This window comes from Mus caroli, chromosome 7 (assembly GCF_900094665.2).
Source record: "Mus caroli chromosome 7, CAROLI_EIJ_v1.1, whole genome shotgun sequence".
Lineage (NCBI taxonomy): Eukaryota > Metazoa > Chordata > Mammalia > Rodentia > Muridae > Mus > Mus caroli.
In genome coordinates this window covers 47,610,102-47,626,689 of record NC_034576.1, presented here as the reverse complement: position 1 = coordinate 47,626,689, position 16,588 = coordinate 47,610,102, and the positions used below count along the sequence as shown (strand labels likewise).

Genomic DNA, 16,588 nt, shown 5'->3' with positions numbered 1-16,588 from the left:
AACAAGGTAGGTTTACCTCCCTCTGTTCTCCACTTCTCAGTAGCCTTCCCTGCCTTGATGCCTCAAGAAGGCAGAGGCGATGTGCAGCTCACATCACTGGGATCTGGGGTAAAGGAGTGGCGAACACATTTTGAAAAGGAAATTAAGCCGAGGTGTCCATGTCTCTGCCATGTTGGGGACTTCTAGGCTGCTGCTGGGGACTCACCGGGTTCCCAAGAACCAGAATCTAGAGGCGAGAACCAGATTTGGGAACAGTTTTCATCAGGAAAACTAGCGTCATAGGATCAAAGCTAGGCAGGTCCTGAGACTTCAAGAGCTCAATCCTGGGGGCCACAGGAGCCATGGGGATGCATGATAGGGAGAAGACAGGGAAGGAGCTTGAGTCCAGGTGGGATATGGGGCTAGGCGAGCAGGTCAGGTGATAACAGAGATACTGCAGTGTGTGGGATCTGGGTCAGGTCAGGTGATAATAGATAAACTGTTGGGGCCACAGAGATGGCTTAGTAGTTAAGAGTTCTTGCTGTTCTCCCCGAAGGCCAAATTTGGTTCCCAGTAATAACTCAGGGTGACTTAGAACCAACTTCATCTCCAGGAGCTCCAATACCCTCCTCTGGCCATAGCAGACATCTTCACATTCATGTGCACAGACCCACACATGTACACACAAAATCTTTAAAAAGTTATACCTTTATCATATACATTTTTCCTTGAGATAAAATTCACTATCTTTTTTTTTTTTTTTTTTTTTTTTGGTTTTTCGAGACAGGGTTTCTCTGTATAGCCCTGGCTGTCCTGGAACTCACTTTGTAGACCAGGCTNACTCACTTTGTAGACCAGGCTGGCCTCGAACTCAGAAATCCGCCTGCCTCTGCCTCCCAAGTGCTGGGATTAAAGGCGTGCGCCACCACGCCCGGCTTAAAATTCACTATCTTAAGATGCTAAGTATAGTCATTTTTAGTACATTCATAATAGGTGAGCAGCATTTTCAAGTTCTAGAACTTTTCCATTTTACATTTCCCAAAGAAACCTCCTGGTGACCCCCCCTGCTCCCTCTCCCCTTGCTCCAAAGTATGTTTCTGTGTACTTGCCTGGCTTGGATCTCTGCTCCAGTAGAGTCAGACAACAGCATCTTTTATGTCAGACCCTGTTCCAAGGTTCATCACACAGTAGTACATGTGTTCCATGTCTTTGTATTGCAGAGTATCAGATGGTCACATGCAAAACCACAGCACCACCCGCTCTTGTCATTACCATGGGAGTGGCGAGGTGCTGCGGCCTGGGGAAAAAAACCCTCAGGCTCCCTCCTTGCGCCCTGCCTTCTCCCCCTGTCCAACAAAGGCAACAAGAGAAAGAACTCAAGCTGGGCACTGCTTGTGTTTCCTAAGTCTGAGATCTCCTGCCCTGCTCCTATGACACCCAGCACATCATAAATGATGTTGAGTGAACTGGATGCTTGGTGACCAGAGGAGCCGTTCAGTTGGCAGAGGCCGAGGACTGTGGGACCTGCAGGCAGAGAGAGTGGCAGAGCTGTCCCCCACTTCTGTGAGCCTGCATCTGGGGCCTGAGAGCAGAGCCCCAGCAGAGGCACTTGGCATCAGCATTGTGGTGTTGGAAGCTGATCTACATGAAGTATTACATGGCCCAGTCTGTGATCCCAGCACTCAGGAGACAGGCAGGAGGACTCCAAGTCTAAAGTCGGCCTGGAGGACTACACTATTACATATATATAGCAATTTATATGTAACACATATGATATATGTGTGTGTGTGTGAGTTATACATATAGACATGTATTGGCCCCCATGCCCTGGTTAGTACTCTGCACCCTGGTTATTGTCTCTCATACACCCAGGCAGCTCCAGGTTGTTTATTGCTGTCTGTGGGTTCTTTTTGTTTTCGTTATTTTGAGACAGGGTTTCTCTGTGTAGCCCTGGCTGTCTGGGAACTTGTTCTGTAGACCTAGCTGTTCTCAAACTCCGAGTTCTGTCTCCGAGTGCTGGGATTAAATACATGGGCCACCATTGCCCGGCATGTCCTTGGGCTCTTTAGAGATTCTGTGCAGTTCTTGTCCCATGTTCCCAGAAGCCAGGTCGGTGGTTTACGGTGCGCCACACAGGAGGGTCAGGAGCTGCCGACGGGTTCCGTGTCTGTAGAGAAGCATTTCTTGGTGCTCACCAGCTCGGCCCTGGCTTGCATACAGAAGAACAAGGGGGTTGGGACAAGAACTCTAAACCAGAGCCCAGAGCGCTGTCCACAGGGGACTGTGGGTCATTTTGTTCTCATAATGCTAAGCAAGCATTCTGGTGGCTGGATGTGCGGTGCCCACTACCACACTGTAGGCATATAGTTCTTGCAACTGACTTTTATAAGGGTTCAACCTCCCCTCTTGCCCACCACCCACCAGAGGTAGTGGAAAAGAAAGGTTATTAGAATATGGGGCAAGTGGGCCTGTTTAAAAATAGTTCTTTGGGGGCCATTCCAATCTTCCTTGTTTGTAGAGGGAGATCTTGTTCCCCAATTGGTTCTTGATTTGACAGTAAAGAAATCCAGGGAACAATTGTTGGGCGAGCGGACGCAGGGAAGGAGAGAGGAGTTTCTGCCATGCTTTGGAGGAAGAAGAACGCAGCAACCATGTGAGGTCTCGGGGAGCTGGAGCCTGTGGCCTCCACTCTGGGTGGGTGGCAGAGGCTAGGTGGGACTAGCCACAGAAGTGTAGGGCAAGTGGAGAGGCAGAGATAATAAACTGGTAAGGGCACGCTTTTCCAGGCAGGAGATAGTAATGGCCAGCAATTGTGCAAAGAAGGCAAATTGTAAAGGAACAAATTGTGTATGTGCCTTTTTATCCATGGATTCAAGGGTCTCCGGTGGGAGCTGGAGCGGGGTCATCTCCTGGAGCTAAAGGCAAATGGGACAAAAGGAAGCTGGGAGGGGCTGGGCAGGTAGTGTGGCTGATCCGGGCAAAGGTGGTAGCACTAAAACACCAAACAAACACAAATCAGCAGCTGCCAGTCAGTCCACTCAGCAGACACTACACAGGAATCAGCAAGGGCTGTCCCGTCCAGAAGAAACCACGAGGCTCACCAACTGGCCCGGAGAAGCAGCAAGAAGCTGCAGGAACCTCACAAGAAGTTCTCTATGAAGTCACCACAGGCAAAGCTTAGCAGTGCAGTGTCAGGTGAGCCAGTGCAGTCAGTGATGACCACCAAGGCAGAGCAGGGCAAACCGGAGCCCCAGCTCCCATTGTCTGTGAGGTTGCAATTACACTGCTTCAAAACACCTGTCCTTTCACCTGTTTGCTATAGCAAAACATCCCTTCACCTGTGTCTGCTTCAGCAAAACATTGTTTCACGTGTGTCCCAGCAAAACATCGTTGGACATAACTGACTTTCCAAAGAAATCACAAGTTTCCACTTCATTACACAATGAAGAAGAGTTTTAAACCTCTATGGCTTTGCATTTGGGTGTTTTGTTTGTCTTCTTCTCCATAGCCCAGGCAGGCCTTCAACTCCCAGCAATCCTGCCTCAGCCTTCTCGTTGGGACTGTGGACAAAAACTGCCACACCTAGCTCTCCCTGTGGCTTTTGAGCAGTGGGTATATTGAGGCTCGAAGCAAACCCTGCTGGCTTCTCAGCTCAGAATCAATTTTGCACACTTGCTAAGCACCTGTTTCTCTTCTCTGTGATGTGAATGGATAAGGAAAAATGGCCTTTTGTACTTCAACTGCCTCACATTCTGGACTTGGCAGATGTCATGATGTCTACTCATCGCAACTTGATCCTTCCGTTGTCTCAAACTGAGGAGCCAGGGTGGAAAGGTGGCTCTGATGGGAACTTTTTATGTTTGAGTTTTGTTTGTTTGCAGTATGGTGGACTGAACCCAGGGCCCCTGGCATTGTAGGCAGGCACTTTGCAGCTAAGCCATACCTGATGCTGTTCCTTTTACTTATTTTATTATTGTTGTGTGTTTGTTTAGTTTTTAGATGATTATGAATGCATGTGTACATGTTCCTGTTTGTGTGTGCACAGGCACATACAGAGCCAGAGCAGTTAACATTTCATGTCTTCTTCAATTTTTGTCTGTGCTGAACACTAACTTGAGTTAGTGTTCTTGTCAGGTTGGCACAAGTTCAGAGTAATTTTGGAAGACTGAAGCTCAATTGGGAAAATGTGCCCCACCCAAGATTAGCCTGTGGGCAAGCCTGTAGTGCATTTTCTTTTCTTTCTTTCTTTCTTTCTTTCTTTCTTTCTTTCTTTCTTTTTTTTTATTTTTTTTATTTTTCGAGACAGGGTTTCTCTGTGTAGCCCTGGCTGTCCTGGAACTCACTTTGTAGACCAGGCTAGCCTTGAACTCAGAAATCCGCCTGCCTCTGCCTCCTGGGATTAAAGGCATGCGCCACCACGCCCGGCTGCATTTTCTTAATTAGAGATTGGTGTAAGAGGGCCCAGATCCTTGGGGTGGTGGTGTCACTTCTTGGCAGTTGGGCCTGGAGGGCACAAGAAAGCAGGGAGCAAGATAGTAAGCAGCACTCCTCCGTGGCCTCTGCTTCAGTTCCTGCCTCGAGTTACTGCCAAAATGTCCCTGGATAATGGACTGGATATAAGCCGTTAGGTGAAACATACGCCTTCCTCACCAGGTTGCTTTTAGTGCTGGTGTTTTTCACAGCAATGGCCAGTGTCAGGAGTCATCTAGGAAATCCAAATGACATTCTGGAGATGACATATCCTATTGCATGGCCTGGAATGGATAATTCTGAATTGTAAAGCTTTCAGAAATCCCATCTCAGGATTGATGCTAGCAGATGATATGCCTTTCCTGTCCTTATAAAATTAATATAATGATCCCTGGGCCTATTGAACATATTTTCTGCCGGTCACCAAGGGTGAACTGTCTTGTAGTGATGCTATATAGAGAAATAGATGATCTCTCAATTCCTACTAATGACTCTATAGAATCCCTAAGTCGATACTAGGAATTATTGAACACTTTCTAGAAAGGGCAGCAATGAAGGCCTTGCAAAACTTCATGTGTCACAAGTTGGTTGCACTTAGCTAGAAAGGAAGAGTGTAATGGACTCTGGTCAAACATTCTTTCTAGGCGAACTGTGAAACCATTATCTGGTAACTAAAGTTTGTAAAAGGGAAGGAATGATTTACTGTAGTTGCAAGAACAGAAGATTAAATATTGACTGGATTTATCTTTACAAAACATCAAGCACCAGTGAGACACAGGCAGATGGTTTGCCTCTTGACAACACAGTGCTAACTCAGACTCAAGAGTTACTGCTTTTAACTTGTAATGAACCTGGGAGCTAGTGGCAGATAATGAATGTTTAGTTAGATAGCTAGTCTTAGTGGAAACACATATGAATATTACATCACACATGTGAACATTACATCACCCATGTGAACATTACATCACACATGTGAACATTACATCTCTGTTGTAATTCGTTTTCATATGATTTGAATTTGTTTGAACCTGTTGTGAACTTTTGAAAAAAGATGCTTAGATTACCATGTGGTCATATATCCTGAGAAAATACAAGAACCAGGAATGAAGACAGAGAGAACAGGGAGGGGAGGGGAGGGGAGGGGAGAGAGAGGAAGAGAGAGAGAGAGGAAGAGAGAAAACAGCGAGAGCAGAACAGAGAGAGCAGAGAGAGGGGGAAGAGAAAGAGAGCTAGTAGAGAGAGTGAGAGAGAGCAGAGAGCAGGCAGGGTTTTTCTTACCACAAGACAGGGTTTCTCTTAATAGCAGATCCTGACAAGGACAGGGCTTTTTCACGCTCAATAAGAGTTTTTTCCTTTCTCTGAGTAATAAAGGCTGGAGCTGATTTTTCATCCAGAATGAGTGAGTTCTTCCTGCACTGCACAGTGCACAATGAAACCTGCTCATGGGGGTCTTTGCTCCATCCACCAAATGTGTGTGTGTGTGTGTACATAAGTATGCATGAATACTTGTGGAATGGATGACACCTGTGGTTGGGCCCCACAGAAATGTGAAGGAGTTAGTGTGTAAAAAGGTATGTGTGTCTATGCGTATTTGCTTGTGTAAGTTTTTTATTCTGTGGGAGTGTCTTTCTTTTCCCGGTTCACTAAAAGTTAATTGCTCCAAGCCTCCCTCTTTCCCGGTCAGTGAAAGGTGAGGTTTCCGGACAAGAGTGCCCATAACAATATCCCTTATTGAATTATCTGCTACTATATAGCATATGTTAACTGCCAGAGGATTATAAAGTAATTAAGAGTTAAGTTTTCCAGCCCTTATTCAAACACTATCAACTGTAAAGTAGATAAGAGAGATAAAGAGTTAAGTTTCCCTAGCACTTAATAACTCACAGAACAGTAATAGTTATAAAATAAAGATACAGCATTGAATAAATTACAGAGATTCATAAAGTAAAATAAAACATAGTTAGAGTTAATAAAGAGTTACGTTTTCAGCATCTAAGAAAGCACAGAGATTTATAAAGTAAAAAAAAAAAAGCACAGAAAGATACAATTTTAAAAAGTTAGCAGTTTTCAGCCACAGAATAAGCAAGAGAGTGTTGCATCTCCACGAGCCATCAGATACTAGCATCCTGCAAACTAGAGACAGTTGCAGGGCCAGAGATCATCAGTCTTTTGGCTTGCATCCGAGGCTGAGTTTCACTTCCAACCATTCCAGCTAGGGCAGGCCTCAGAAGTCAGTTAGGCTAAACAGCTGGCCATGGAGTCCCAAGCATCTTCCTGATTCTGTATCCTCCCAGCACTAGGACTGCAGGCCCACACTGCCATGCCTGGCCTTTGTGTGGGTGCTAAGGACTGAACTCAGGCCTGAATGTCTATGCAGTGAACGCTTTACCAACTGAGTTATCTCCCCAGGCCATACTTTCAAAACATGAGTTTTAATGATTTTTAACTATGTGCCTGCTGTGGCTGCGTGCACCTGAGCGCACACACATAGAGGTGTGAGGAGTTGGATTCCCCTGAAGCTGGAGCTACAGAGCGTTGTGCACCACCTGAAGTCGGCGCTGGGAACTGAACCCTGGTCCTCCATAAGAGCCATAAGTGCATGTATTGCTCTCCAATCCCTATTTTTATTATTTTAAATTACATGTACATAAGTTTGTGTGTATGTTATGTGCACATGAGTGCAGGTGCCTGTGAAGACCAGCAGAGGGCACCAGATCCTTTGTATCCTGAGTTCGAGTTGTGAGCAGCCCAATGTAAAAGCTGATTACTGAACTGTGGTCATGTTCTTAATCCCCTGAGCCATCTTTTCAGGCCCTCCAAAAATATTTTAAAATTAATTGTTTAGGTTACCATCTAAAATAATTTTATACCTATATATTATTGCATTTGCTCCTGGGAGGTTTTGTTTGTTTGGTTTTTGTTTTTGTTTTGTTTTGTTTTGAGTTTGGTGTTAATTAATTTTGTTTCGTTTCATTTATTTTTTTGAAATAGAGTTTTCCTGTGTATTCCTAGCTGTAGGAACTTGCTAGGAATTCCTAGAACTGGCTGTGACCCACCAGGCTGGCCTCAAACCTAGAGCTCCTCCTGGTCTGCTTCCCCAGTGCTGGGGATAAAGGTGTGTGCCATCACTGCTGGGCTAGGTTTTTGTTGTTTTAACATTTGTTTAATTGTATGGAGCTAGAGTTGCAGTTAAATCTGAGGCTTCCCTTTCCCACCCCGACCCCCAGAATATACACTGGGAAGAGCACACAGGCCCTCTGCATAAGCAGCATGAACGCTCAACTGCTGAGCCATCTCCATCACAGGCTCATGGGGTTTTGAGACAGGGCCTCCCTCTGTAGCCCTGGTTTGCCTGGAACTCGGTATGGAAGGCTAGCCTCAAATTTGGGGTATCTTACTGCACTTGCCACCTGAGTCTGCTTACAGGCATGGGCCATTCATTATGCCTCGGTGGACAGAAGTTTAAGAAAGAAAGGAAGGAAGGAAGGAACAAACAAACAAACAAACTAGAATTGAGGGTGTGTAACTTGGTGGTGATACAACCAATCAGCACGAATGGTGTACCATTCAATCCCTTGTAGCAAAAATAAAAATTGCAAATAGTAACAAAAACTGCTGGGTGTGGCTGTTCGGCAGCCTGCCAGCCTGGTTTTGAGTAACTTATTGGCAGCAGCTTATGTCATCGCCATCGCCTGCCAAAGACAGGTGCAGCACATCTCCAATGTTAGAGCGCTGAGAGCTGCATAGCAACAAGAGCCCCTCTAAAGACTGTCTCTCTCTCTCTCTCTCTCTCTCTCTCTCTCTCTCTGTCTTATTAGTTCTCTTTGTCTCTCTCAGTATCTCTCTCTCTCATGTCCCCACTCCAAATTGGCCTTTTGCTCTCCCAGAGCAGAGAAAAGGTACCCTTTTTGTCACTTTATCCTAATATTGGTGGCACTCCTTTAATGCTAGCACTCAGGAGGCAAATGGATCTCTGGGAGTTTGAGGTCAGTCTGGCCTACATACATAATGAGTTCTGGCACAGGCAGGGCTCTAGAGAGACCCTGTCTCAAAACAAACAAGCAAACAAACAAACAAACAATAACAAAACGTGAACAGAAGTGACAAGGACTGTTTTTTTGTGTGGCCTTGGCCAAGCCTCAGCTTTCCTGGCTTCAGATGGCTGTGTGACTCCGGGGGAGTTACTTTCCCTCTCTGTGCTTGGCTTTCTCCTGTGCACATAGATCTATTAAGCGTGCATCATATTAGGGATGAATACTATATTCATCTTAGTACTTGAGAGGCAGAAACAGGTAGATCTTTGATTTCAAGGCCATCCAGGGTTACAGAAGTTCCAGGTAAACCAAGGCTACATAGTGAGACCCTGTCTCAGAGCTAAAGAGAGTCAGCCATAGGGGGTGAGTGTATGGTTCATGAGGCCTCTACTCAATTCCCTACATACCAAAAGGGAAGGGGAAAAAAGAATCTTTGTATACTGTTGGCTCTCAAGTTCACTCATTTGGTGAAGCCGTGCTGAGCAAGCATGTGGACCAGAGTTCAATCCCCAGACCAAGGAAAGCCCAGGGGTAAGGGAATGACTCAGCCCACAGAGGCTACAGAGGCTATACACATAAATAAAAATAAAATATTTCTTTAAAAAAAAAGCTTCAAAACCAAAGAACCGAAGAGATGGTTCAGTTGGAATGTGTGCTGTGTGGGCCCGAGAACCCAAGTTCAATTCCCCGCACATGCACAAAAGAAGGTGAAGAAGAGAGACAGTAAGATGGCTTCGCAGATGAAAGCACCTACCACCCAAACCTGAAGTCCTGACACTGTAATACCAGCTCTCCTACAGTGAGGGGGGAGACAGAGAGAGGAGAGCCATGCAGCAAAAGCCCTCAAGTCACCCAGCTTGAGATACACAACATGGCAGCCACAGAGGAGACCCTGACCAGGTCGGAATATGAGGACGTCCAAAAGTAGAGTAGTCCTCAGAACTCCACACATGTGCTCTTTTTTCCTTTTTTAAGTTGAAAAGCACCTGCTAACAGGGTAGATAGCCCTACACACACACACACACACACACACACACACACACACACACACACACACGTGTACGCACGCATAAAAAACCAAAAAAGTGTTGTTGTTGTTGTTGACTGAGGTTGAGGCTCTTGGGAGTCTGCAGCGTATTGCAGGAGAAGGCAGGGCTGGACTGTGTCAATTTCTTCAAACTGCCCCTCCTGGCTATCATCCCAGCAGGTACCTGAGAACATAAGAGGAAGCTAACCTTTGACTGCCTCCTCCGGGTCCAGCCTCTCTGGTTCTAGGATGTCAGCAGGTACACCATGGGTGGAGTTTCTATCCAGGGCTGTAGTTAAACTCAGGAAGCTTCCTTGGTCCTGAACGAAGAGCCAAGCTGGAAGGTACATGCTGCGGTCCAGTCCGCAGAGCCACATTGCCGTTCGTCCATTCCTAGGTCATTTCCCTGTTACCACAGCCAGAAGAGGTGAGCACAGGTGAGGAGGGTGGGGGCAGGTCCCCTGAATCCTGACAAGCCCTAGGGATCCAGGAACTGGATGCATTGGTCTCTGACCCCACCCCAGGGCTCTCTGGAAGGAGATGCCATTGCTGAGAAGAGACCCTGGTTCTCCCAGACTCTGGGTTCCCATCCGTAGTCCCAGCCTCAAGTCCCCAGCTAGTTCCTTCAGGCCTCGAGTCCTCCAGATCCTGAGTTCCCAGACCTTAGTTTTTCCAGTCCCTGGGTCTCCCAAGCTCCCGGCTCACCAGCCCTGTGTTCACCCAGCACCCCCATAGCCCTACTCCCTGCACACAGACTACCATCCTGCCATGCTGGTTGACTTCTTTGCCCCAATCTCCGCTTCACCTCTGATTCCAGTAACAGGAGTAGATGAAAGGCAGAATTGGGCTGGATGTAACTGGATTTTCCTGTTCCCGTATCCTTGGCTTCCATATCAGCCTAGGGGGCCCTCAGAAACCTGCAGCTGTTATGGGGGGTGGGGGGGGGACTGCGGCTCCATCCATCACGGGATCCCGATCCTCTGTTGGAGATTTCAATGTGGCAGCTACTCTGATAAAGTGCTCTGACACTCCTAATGCCAGTGTTCCTTGGCACAGGGACAGAACAGGATGAAAGCGGTGCCAGTCACAGGAATGGCACTGATGGGGTGGAGCCAACCATGTACCTGGCTTCTGTCTCTGAGCTGATGTGGAGGGGATGCTGGGGGCAGGGCGCTCTCTGGATAGAAAAGGCAGGCTGAGGACTCAGCACAGGCTAGAAAGAGGTGAGTGCAGCGGCTTATGCTTGTCATACTACATTGAGAGAGCTTCTCTTTCTGCTTCTAGGGAACTGGAGAAGGGTTCTTCCTTCAAAGCTGGGACCTCTTTCCAGCATATGCACCCCTCCAACAGAAGGTAAACTGAGGCTAGGCACGTGGTGATTGATCTTCCTGACCACAGAGATCAAAGAGAGTCTAGGCTCCTCCCATTGCCTCCTCAGCCTTGGACTGGAGCCAAACTGCTGCTCTACAGTCCTCCATGGCTTCAGTTTCCAGTCCTCCCACAGTCCTTGGTCTTCCCAAACTCCCCCAAGCTCCTCCTTAGCCTTTGGATTACAAGTGGTGTGAATCTGGCTCCCTTCCTTAGTGATAGTCTGCTGTCCCCTGAAAAGACGGCAAAGGCGACTGAACATGAGTCTAGTCCCCGAGCAGCTCAGGGTGTCAGCACTGTGCTCCTACAGCTCCTATAAATCGAAGCAAAGGCCAAGGGCATGGCTCTGGCCATAAACCACCCTTTTTCGGCTTTTCTAGGAAGGGTTTCCCTGTGTGCAGCTGGCTGCCCTAGAACTCACTCTATAGACCAGGCTGGCCTTGAACTCAGAGATCTGCCTGCCTCCTGTGTGCTGGGATTAAAGGTGCGCGCCACTCACCTGAGCCCCACAGTCCCCATCTTTTCCCCAAAGTTGGATGTGACCTCACAGCAGGCTCTGACTTTTCTTTGCCCTTTGGTCTCCCCGCCATTGCTTCCCTTCCTGAGGGATGGGAAGCAGCAGAGAGGCAGCCTGAAGTCCTTAGTCCAGAACAGCCTCCTTTCCTTGTTCTCAGAGGCCAGACAAGCCTTCCTGTGTTCCTGTTTGCAGGAGGAGACTCAGAGCCCTCAGATCAAAAGCCCAGAGATTAGCAGGTTTGATTTCAAAGTGTGTTTTTCCAGTGTTTTCCCACCGTAGAATTGGTGCCAGGATGAGCTTGGTGGAGCAGACCTGACATCCCAGATACCTCAGAGGCTGAAAAAGAAGGGCACAGTCCAAGGCCAGGCGAACTGAAGGAATTCAGCCTGGGCAACTTAGTGAGACCTCGTCTATAAAGTGGGGGTATGGCAGCTCCAAGGTAGGGTTAAGTAGAAGGACTTTAGTGTAGATATGAGAGAGAATAGCCAGGGGCATCCAGAGAGTCCAGAGAGTCCAGGACAGGGAGGGAAAGTAGCATATTACAGAAAGGAAGAGAGGGTGTGGGGGCAGAGAGGAAGCCAGAGTGACAACCAAGGAGACTAAGAAAAAAACCAAAGGGGAATGTGATGAGCATAGGGAAAAAACAAAAAAAAAACAAAAAAAACCAGTGTCTTCTAGGCCTGTAAAAGTAGCTCAGCTGGGAACCCCCCACTACAGCAAGGCTGCACCCGGAAACCAGAACCCACCCGGTTGCATTTAAAAATGAGGGCATGACTTTAAGGTTTGGTTGAGATGATTTTAGATACAAGGGATAAAGATGCAGGGGGATCTGGAAGGATCCAGACTGGACACAGCCCTGGGGGAGGGGGATGGAGAATGAGAGAGGAAGAGAAATGGGAGAAAAAAATGGCAAAGGGGTCCAGGCGCAGTGGAAAGAGCCAAGAGGATATTTAGGGATGGAAGAAGCTGGAGGAGGGGAAGGGAATGAAGCCCAGGGGTTGGATAGGTTTAGGGTCAAGGGTGGGGTATGCCAACTAGGATGATTCTGAGAGTGGATGGTCCACTGTGGTTTCTTAATGAGACACTTCAGCCATTTGCCCTGGGTTTCTTTGAGACTTAACATTTTCAGCCTTTTGTTGATGATATAGGGCTAGTCAATCTCCTCTATAACTACTTCCTGCTGAAATTGGGGTGTTGCTGTTGGGCCCAGGAAGGCTGGAATGACATGCAAAAGACAAGAAGGTAAAGAGAAGTGGAGGCTGGGGCACATCTGTTTTGCTCCCTGCCCATGTTCTGCAGGACTGCCTGGGGGAGACTGTAGCACAGGCTACTTCCTAGCAGTCTGACAAAGGGGCTTAGGTTGGTCAGAAAGTCCCTCAGAAGCAACTATGGCTAACGCAACTGGAAATCTGCTGGGTCAGATATAGACAAGTGACAGAAAGTAAAGTTAAGGAGCTTATGGGAAAATGTTTGTCTTAAGTGCACATTTGAAGCTTCCAGGCCTGTAGTCAGGGAGGGGGGAGTCCCAAGACCAGGGAACAGGAGTGGGGATGGGTTCCACACTGATGGCTACACAGGTGGGGAAACTTAGGAATGCTTATCTGGAGTCCGCTGACTGTGATGGGTGGATACAAGTTGCGACTTCCTGAAGCTTACAAAAGTTGTGTACATTTACAGGAAGAGATAAAAGTTTTAGAGAGCCCGGCATGGTGGCGCACGCCTTTAATCCCAGCACTCGGGAGGCAGAGACAGGCAGATTTCTGAGTTCGAGGCCAGCCTGGGCTAAAGAGTAAGTTCCAGGACAGCAGGGGCTACACAGAGAAACTCTGTCTCGAACAAAACCCCGTTCCCTCCACCAAAGAAGAAAGAACTTGTGTACAGGAAGCTTAATAAAGCTTGTTTCTGTCACTAATTGCGTCAGCTCTTAGTATGACTACAAGTATATTCCTGAACACATTAAAGAATTTGACTATTTATAAGATGACTGACTACCCACTTCTATTTCCTAATTATACTCTACAGTTTACCATAATTTAGTAGCTTTAAAAAAAGATTTATTTATTTTATGTATATGAGCACACTATAGCTCTACAGATGGTTGTGAGCCTTCATGTGGTTGTTGGAGTTGAATTTAGGACCTCTGCTCGCTCTGGTCAACCCTGCTCGCTCCAATCGGCCCCGCTTGCTCAGTCCCTGCTTGCTCCAGCCCAAAGATTTTATTTATTGTTATAAATAAGTACACTGTAGCTGTCTTCGGACACTCCAGAAGAGGGAGTCAGATCTCATTACGGGTGGTTGTGAGGCACCATGCCGTTGCTGGGATTTGAACTCAGGAAGAGCAGTCAGTGCTCTTACCCGCTGAGCCATCTCGCCAGCTCCCAATTTAGTAGCTTTTATAAGACCAGGACTTTATGTCCCATCCCTACTAAGTTTGAGCCTTAAAAATCAAGATTTTGGGGCTGGTGAGATGGCTCAGTGGTTAAGAGCACCGACTGCTCTTCTGAAGGTCCTGAGTTCAAATCCCAGCAACCACATGGTGGCTCACAACCATTCGTAACAAGATCTGACGCCCTCTTCTGGAGTGTCTGAAGACAGCTACAGTGTACTCACATATAATAAAATAAAATAAATAAATCTTTAAAAAAAATCAAGATTTTGAGCTGATGTTCTACTAGTATCAAAGTCAAACTTCTAACTCACAGATACAGTCAGTCCATAGAGAGACCGGCAACTTTGCTGATCTACTACACTATATTGCACCGTTACAAAGTATTGCAGAGTTCTGTATGGCTTAGCTGATCTAAGCAGCTAAAGCTTAAAAGACAAAGAAGCTAGGCAAATATTACTGTGAAATTAAGTAGACCTTAGGAATCTATAAATCTTGATTAAAGACACAGAATCTAGGTTGTTGTGGACCTGACTAGACCTTAGGAGTTTATAAATCTTGATTATGAAAAACATCTTATTTATCATTGTTACTTATCTACGTTTCCTACCAGCCCATTGTTGAGCAATTAGCAAAGCCATAGATAGTTACACGTACATGTAAATTTGCTTTTGTTAATCTGAATAGAACTTTATAACCTTGAAATTTCATCATCACATACAGAATATTTTAAACCAGAGTTGAATGAATCACATATACAGTATATTGTAGCAAATATAACGTTGAATTCCTATCATCATACAAGAATCCATACCAATCTAAAATATTTGAGACTTGTTGCTGCTTTCTTGGCCTAAAAGGAAATAGATTAATAAGCTATGGGCTCAGTGAGACTGAGAAGTTTCTTGGGTTTTTTGTTTGTTTGTTTGTTTTGGTTTTTTGAGACAGGGTTTCTCTGTGTAGTCCTGGCTGTCCTGGAGCTCACTTTGTAGACCAGGCTGGCCTCGAACTCAGAAATCTGCCTGCCTCTGCCTCCCAAGTGCTGGGATTAAAGGTGTGTGCCACCACGCCCGGCTTATTAATATTTTTTAAAGAGAAGATTGTAAAGAAGCCAGAGATAAAGATTTTTAAGAGTGAGGAAGTAGAACCTTAAGTGTAGAGCAGAGCGAGTTTAGACCTAAGGCACTTGGAGATCATTTGTCCACAGCAGTGAGAATCAGGAAATCAGCTGTGCTGATTTTTGGCGTTTGAATGGGGTCAAGTTGTAATAAAATCTGAGTCCACGCTGGAAGAGAGAACATGCTTAGTTTAGCACAGGCTGTCTGCAGAAAGCCAGGAGCAGGGAAGGGCCCATGGTCCAGATGGGTAGGCTTGTGGGAGCCAGAGACATGCGGAGGACACAGGTGGACTCTACAATTTGGAATCAAATTCACAGACTAATGATGCATCCGTACCTCAGGAGTGGTCTGAACAGATGCTGCAGGGAAAGACAGAGCTACAGTTTCTGCTTCTCCATCTCCAACTCCCAGTTGTTGCAAACTTACAGGCAAGACTTTTACTCAATGTGGGGAGGGACACCAAACAGAAGCAAGCAGGGCTTGGAGCAAGAAATAAGGAATACGGAAAAGAGAAATGTTTCATCCCCCCCCCCGCCCCCCGCTCCCCAATTGGGCAGTATCTTGAGGTCAGGTTCAATTCGTTTAGAAGTGAGGTAAGAGGAAGCAGTTCCCACAGATGAGGAGAGGAGTCCCAGGCCTGAGTCCAAGGCAAGATGCAAGGGACCCAAGGGAAACCAGACTGAGGGCAAAAGTGGTCCAGTGAATTGTCATTCAGTGGACAGGGGCCAGGGCTAAGCCTGAGCAGACACAACCACCATCTGGTACCTGATGCCAGGATTCTCAAGAGAAACCAAGAGGGCAAGAGAAAGGTAGCCTCCTCCAGGAAAATGGTCAGACTCAGAGAAGCATTTAAGGTGAGTTAAACAGAACTCATGAACTGTTGGTGTTGGGTGGAGTGCCTAATGATCTGTGGACCAGAAAGCAGATCTATTACAGGTGTAGCGGTCAGGTGGGGTCCCAGTGTGGCCAGACACCAGGAGAGTCCCTCCAAGGCCACAGCACTAATGTTATAAAGTGTGCCCGGGGGGTGCCCAGGGATGGCAGGCCCATGCTAAAACCTGAGAACGTACACCATGCAAAAGATCTGGTGTAGAAGACATTTATTGAGGAAGGCGGGAGGAGTGAGAACCTGGGGGAAGGACAGTGGCAGACAAGCAGACATGTAGGCAGGCAGCCATAAGGATAGAGAGAGGGGGCAGGGAGAGAATGGATGCGGGGGGGGGGGGGGGGGCAGGGAGGAGACAGGTGTGGAGACCAGAGACAGGGAATGCAAAGCACAGAGAGATAGCTGGGGTGGCAGGAGGGTCCTTTTATCCACCACTACCACATCTGGCACACCTGGCAGTGGCAGATGGCGGCAGCAGGTAAGCAATCGCTAGGTCCCTGAGAGCAGGCCAAAGAAATTACCTGTACACCAAGACTTTTAAGTCTATACTTAGAAGACAACCAAAGATATTCAAAATGTGAGCTTATAACTGTGATAGTAGCAGCAGTAGATTCACTGCTTCACCAGAATGAGGTCCGTAGTTTCTCAGAGCTCCATTGATGGATGTTAAAACTCGGAACTTGCGAAGTCTTCCTATACCAGTAAATGCCACGGAGAGGGAAAGAAATCAGAAACATTTTTCGTTTTATTTTTTTACATACCTTGAATCACTTTATAAGACCCTTAGAACTTTTTTTTTTTTT

General features: G+C 46.8%; 1 protein-coding gene across 1 annotated transcript in view; it reads left to right on the top strand.

Moving 5' to 3' along the window:
- The first annotated feature begins 9,740 nt into the window (after nucleotides 1-9,740).
- The window catches only part of Fut2 (fucosyltransferase 2), a 28,517-nt gene continuing 21,669 nt past the window's right edge, over nucleotides 9,741-16,588 (top strand). Inside the window, exon 1 of the mRNA XM_021167805.1 lies at nucleotides 9,741-9,937. Coding sequence (XP_021023464.1) covers nucleotides 9,859-9,937 — 79 coding nt within the window. The 5' untranslated portion in view covers nucleotides 9,741-9,858. The remainder of the gene's footprint in view (nucleotides 9,938-16,588) is intronic.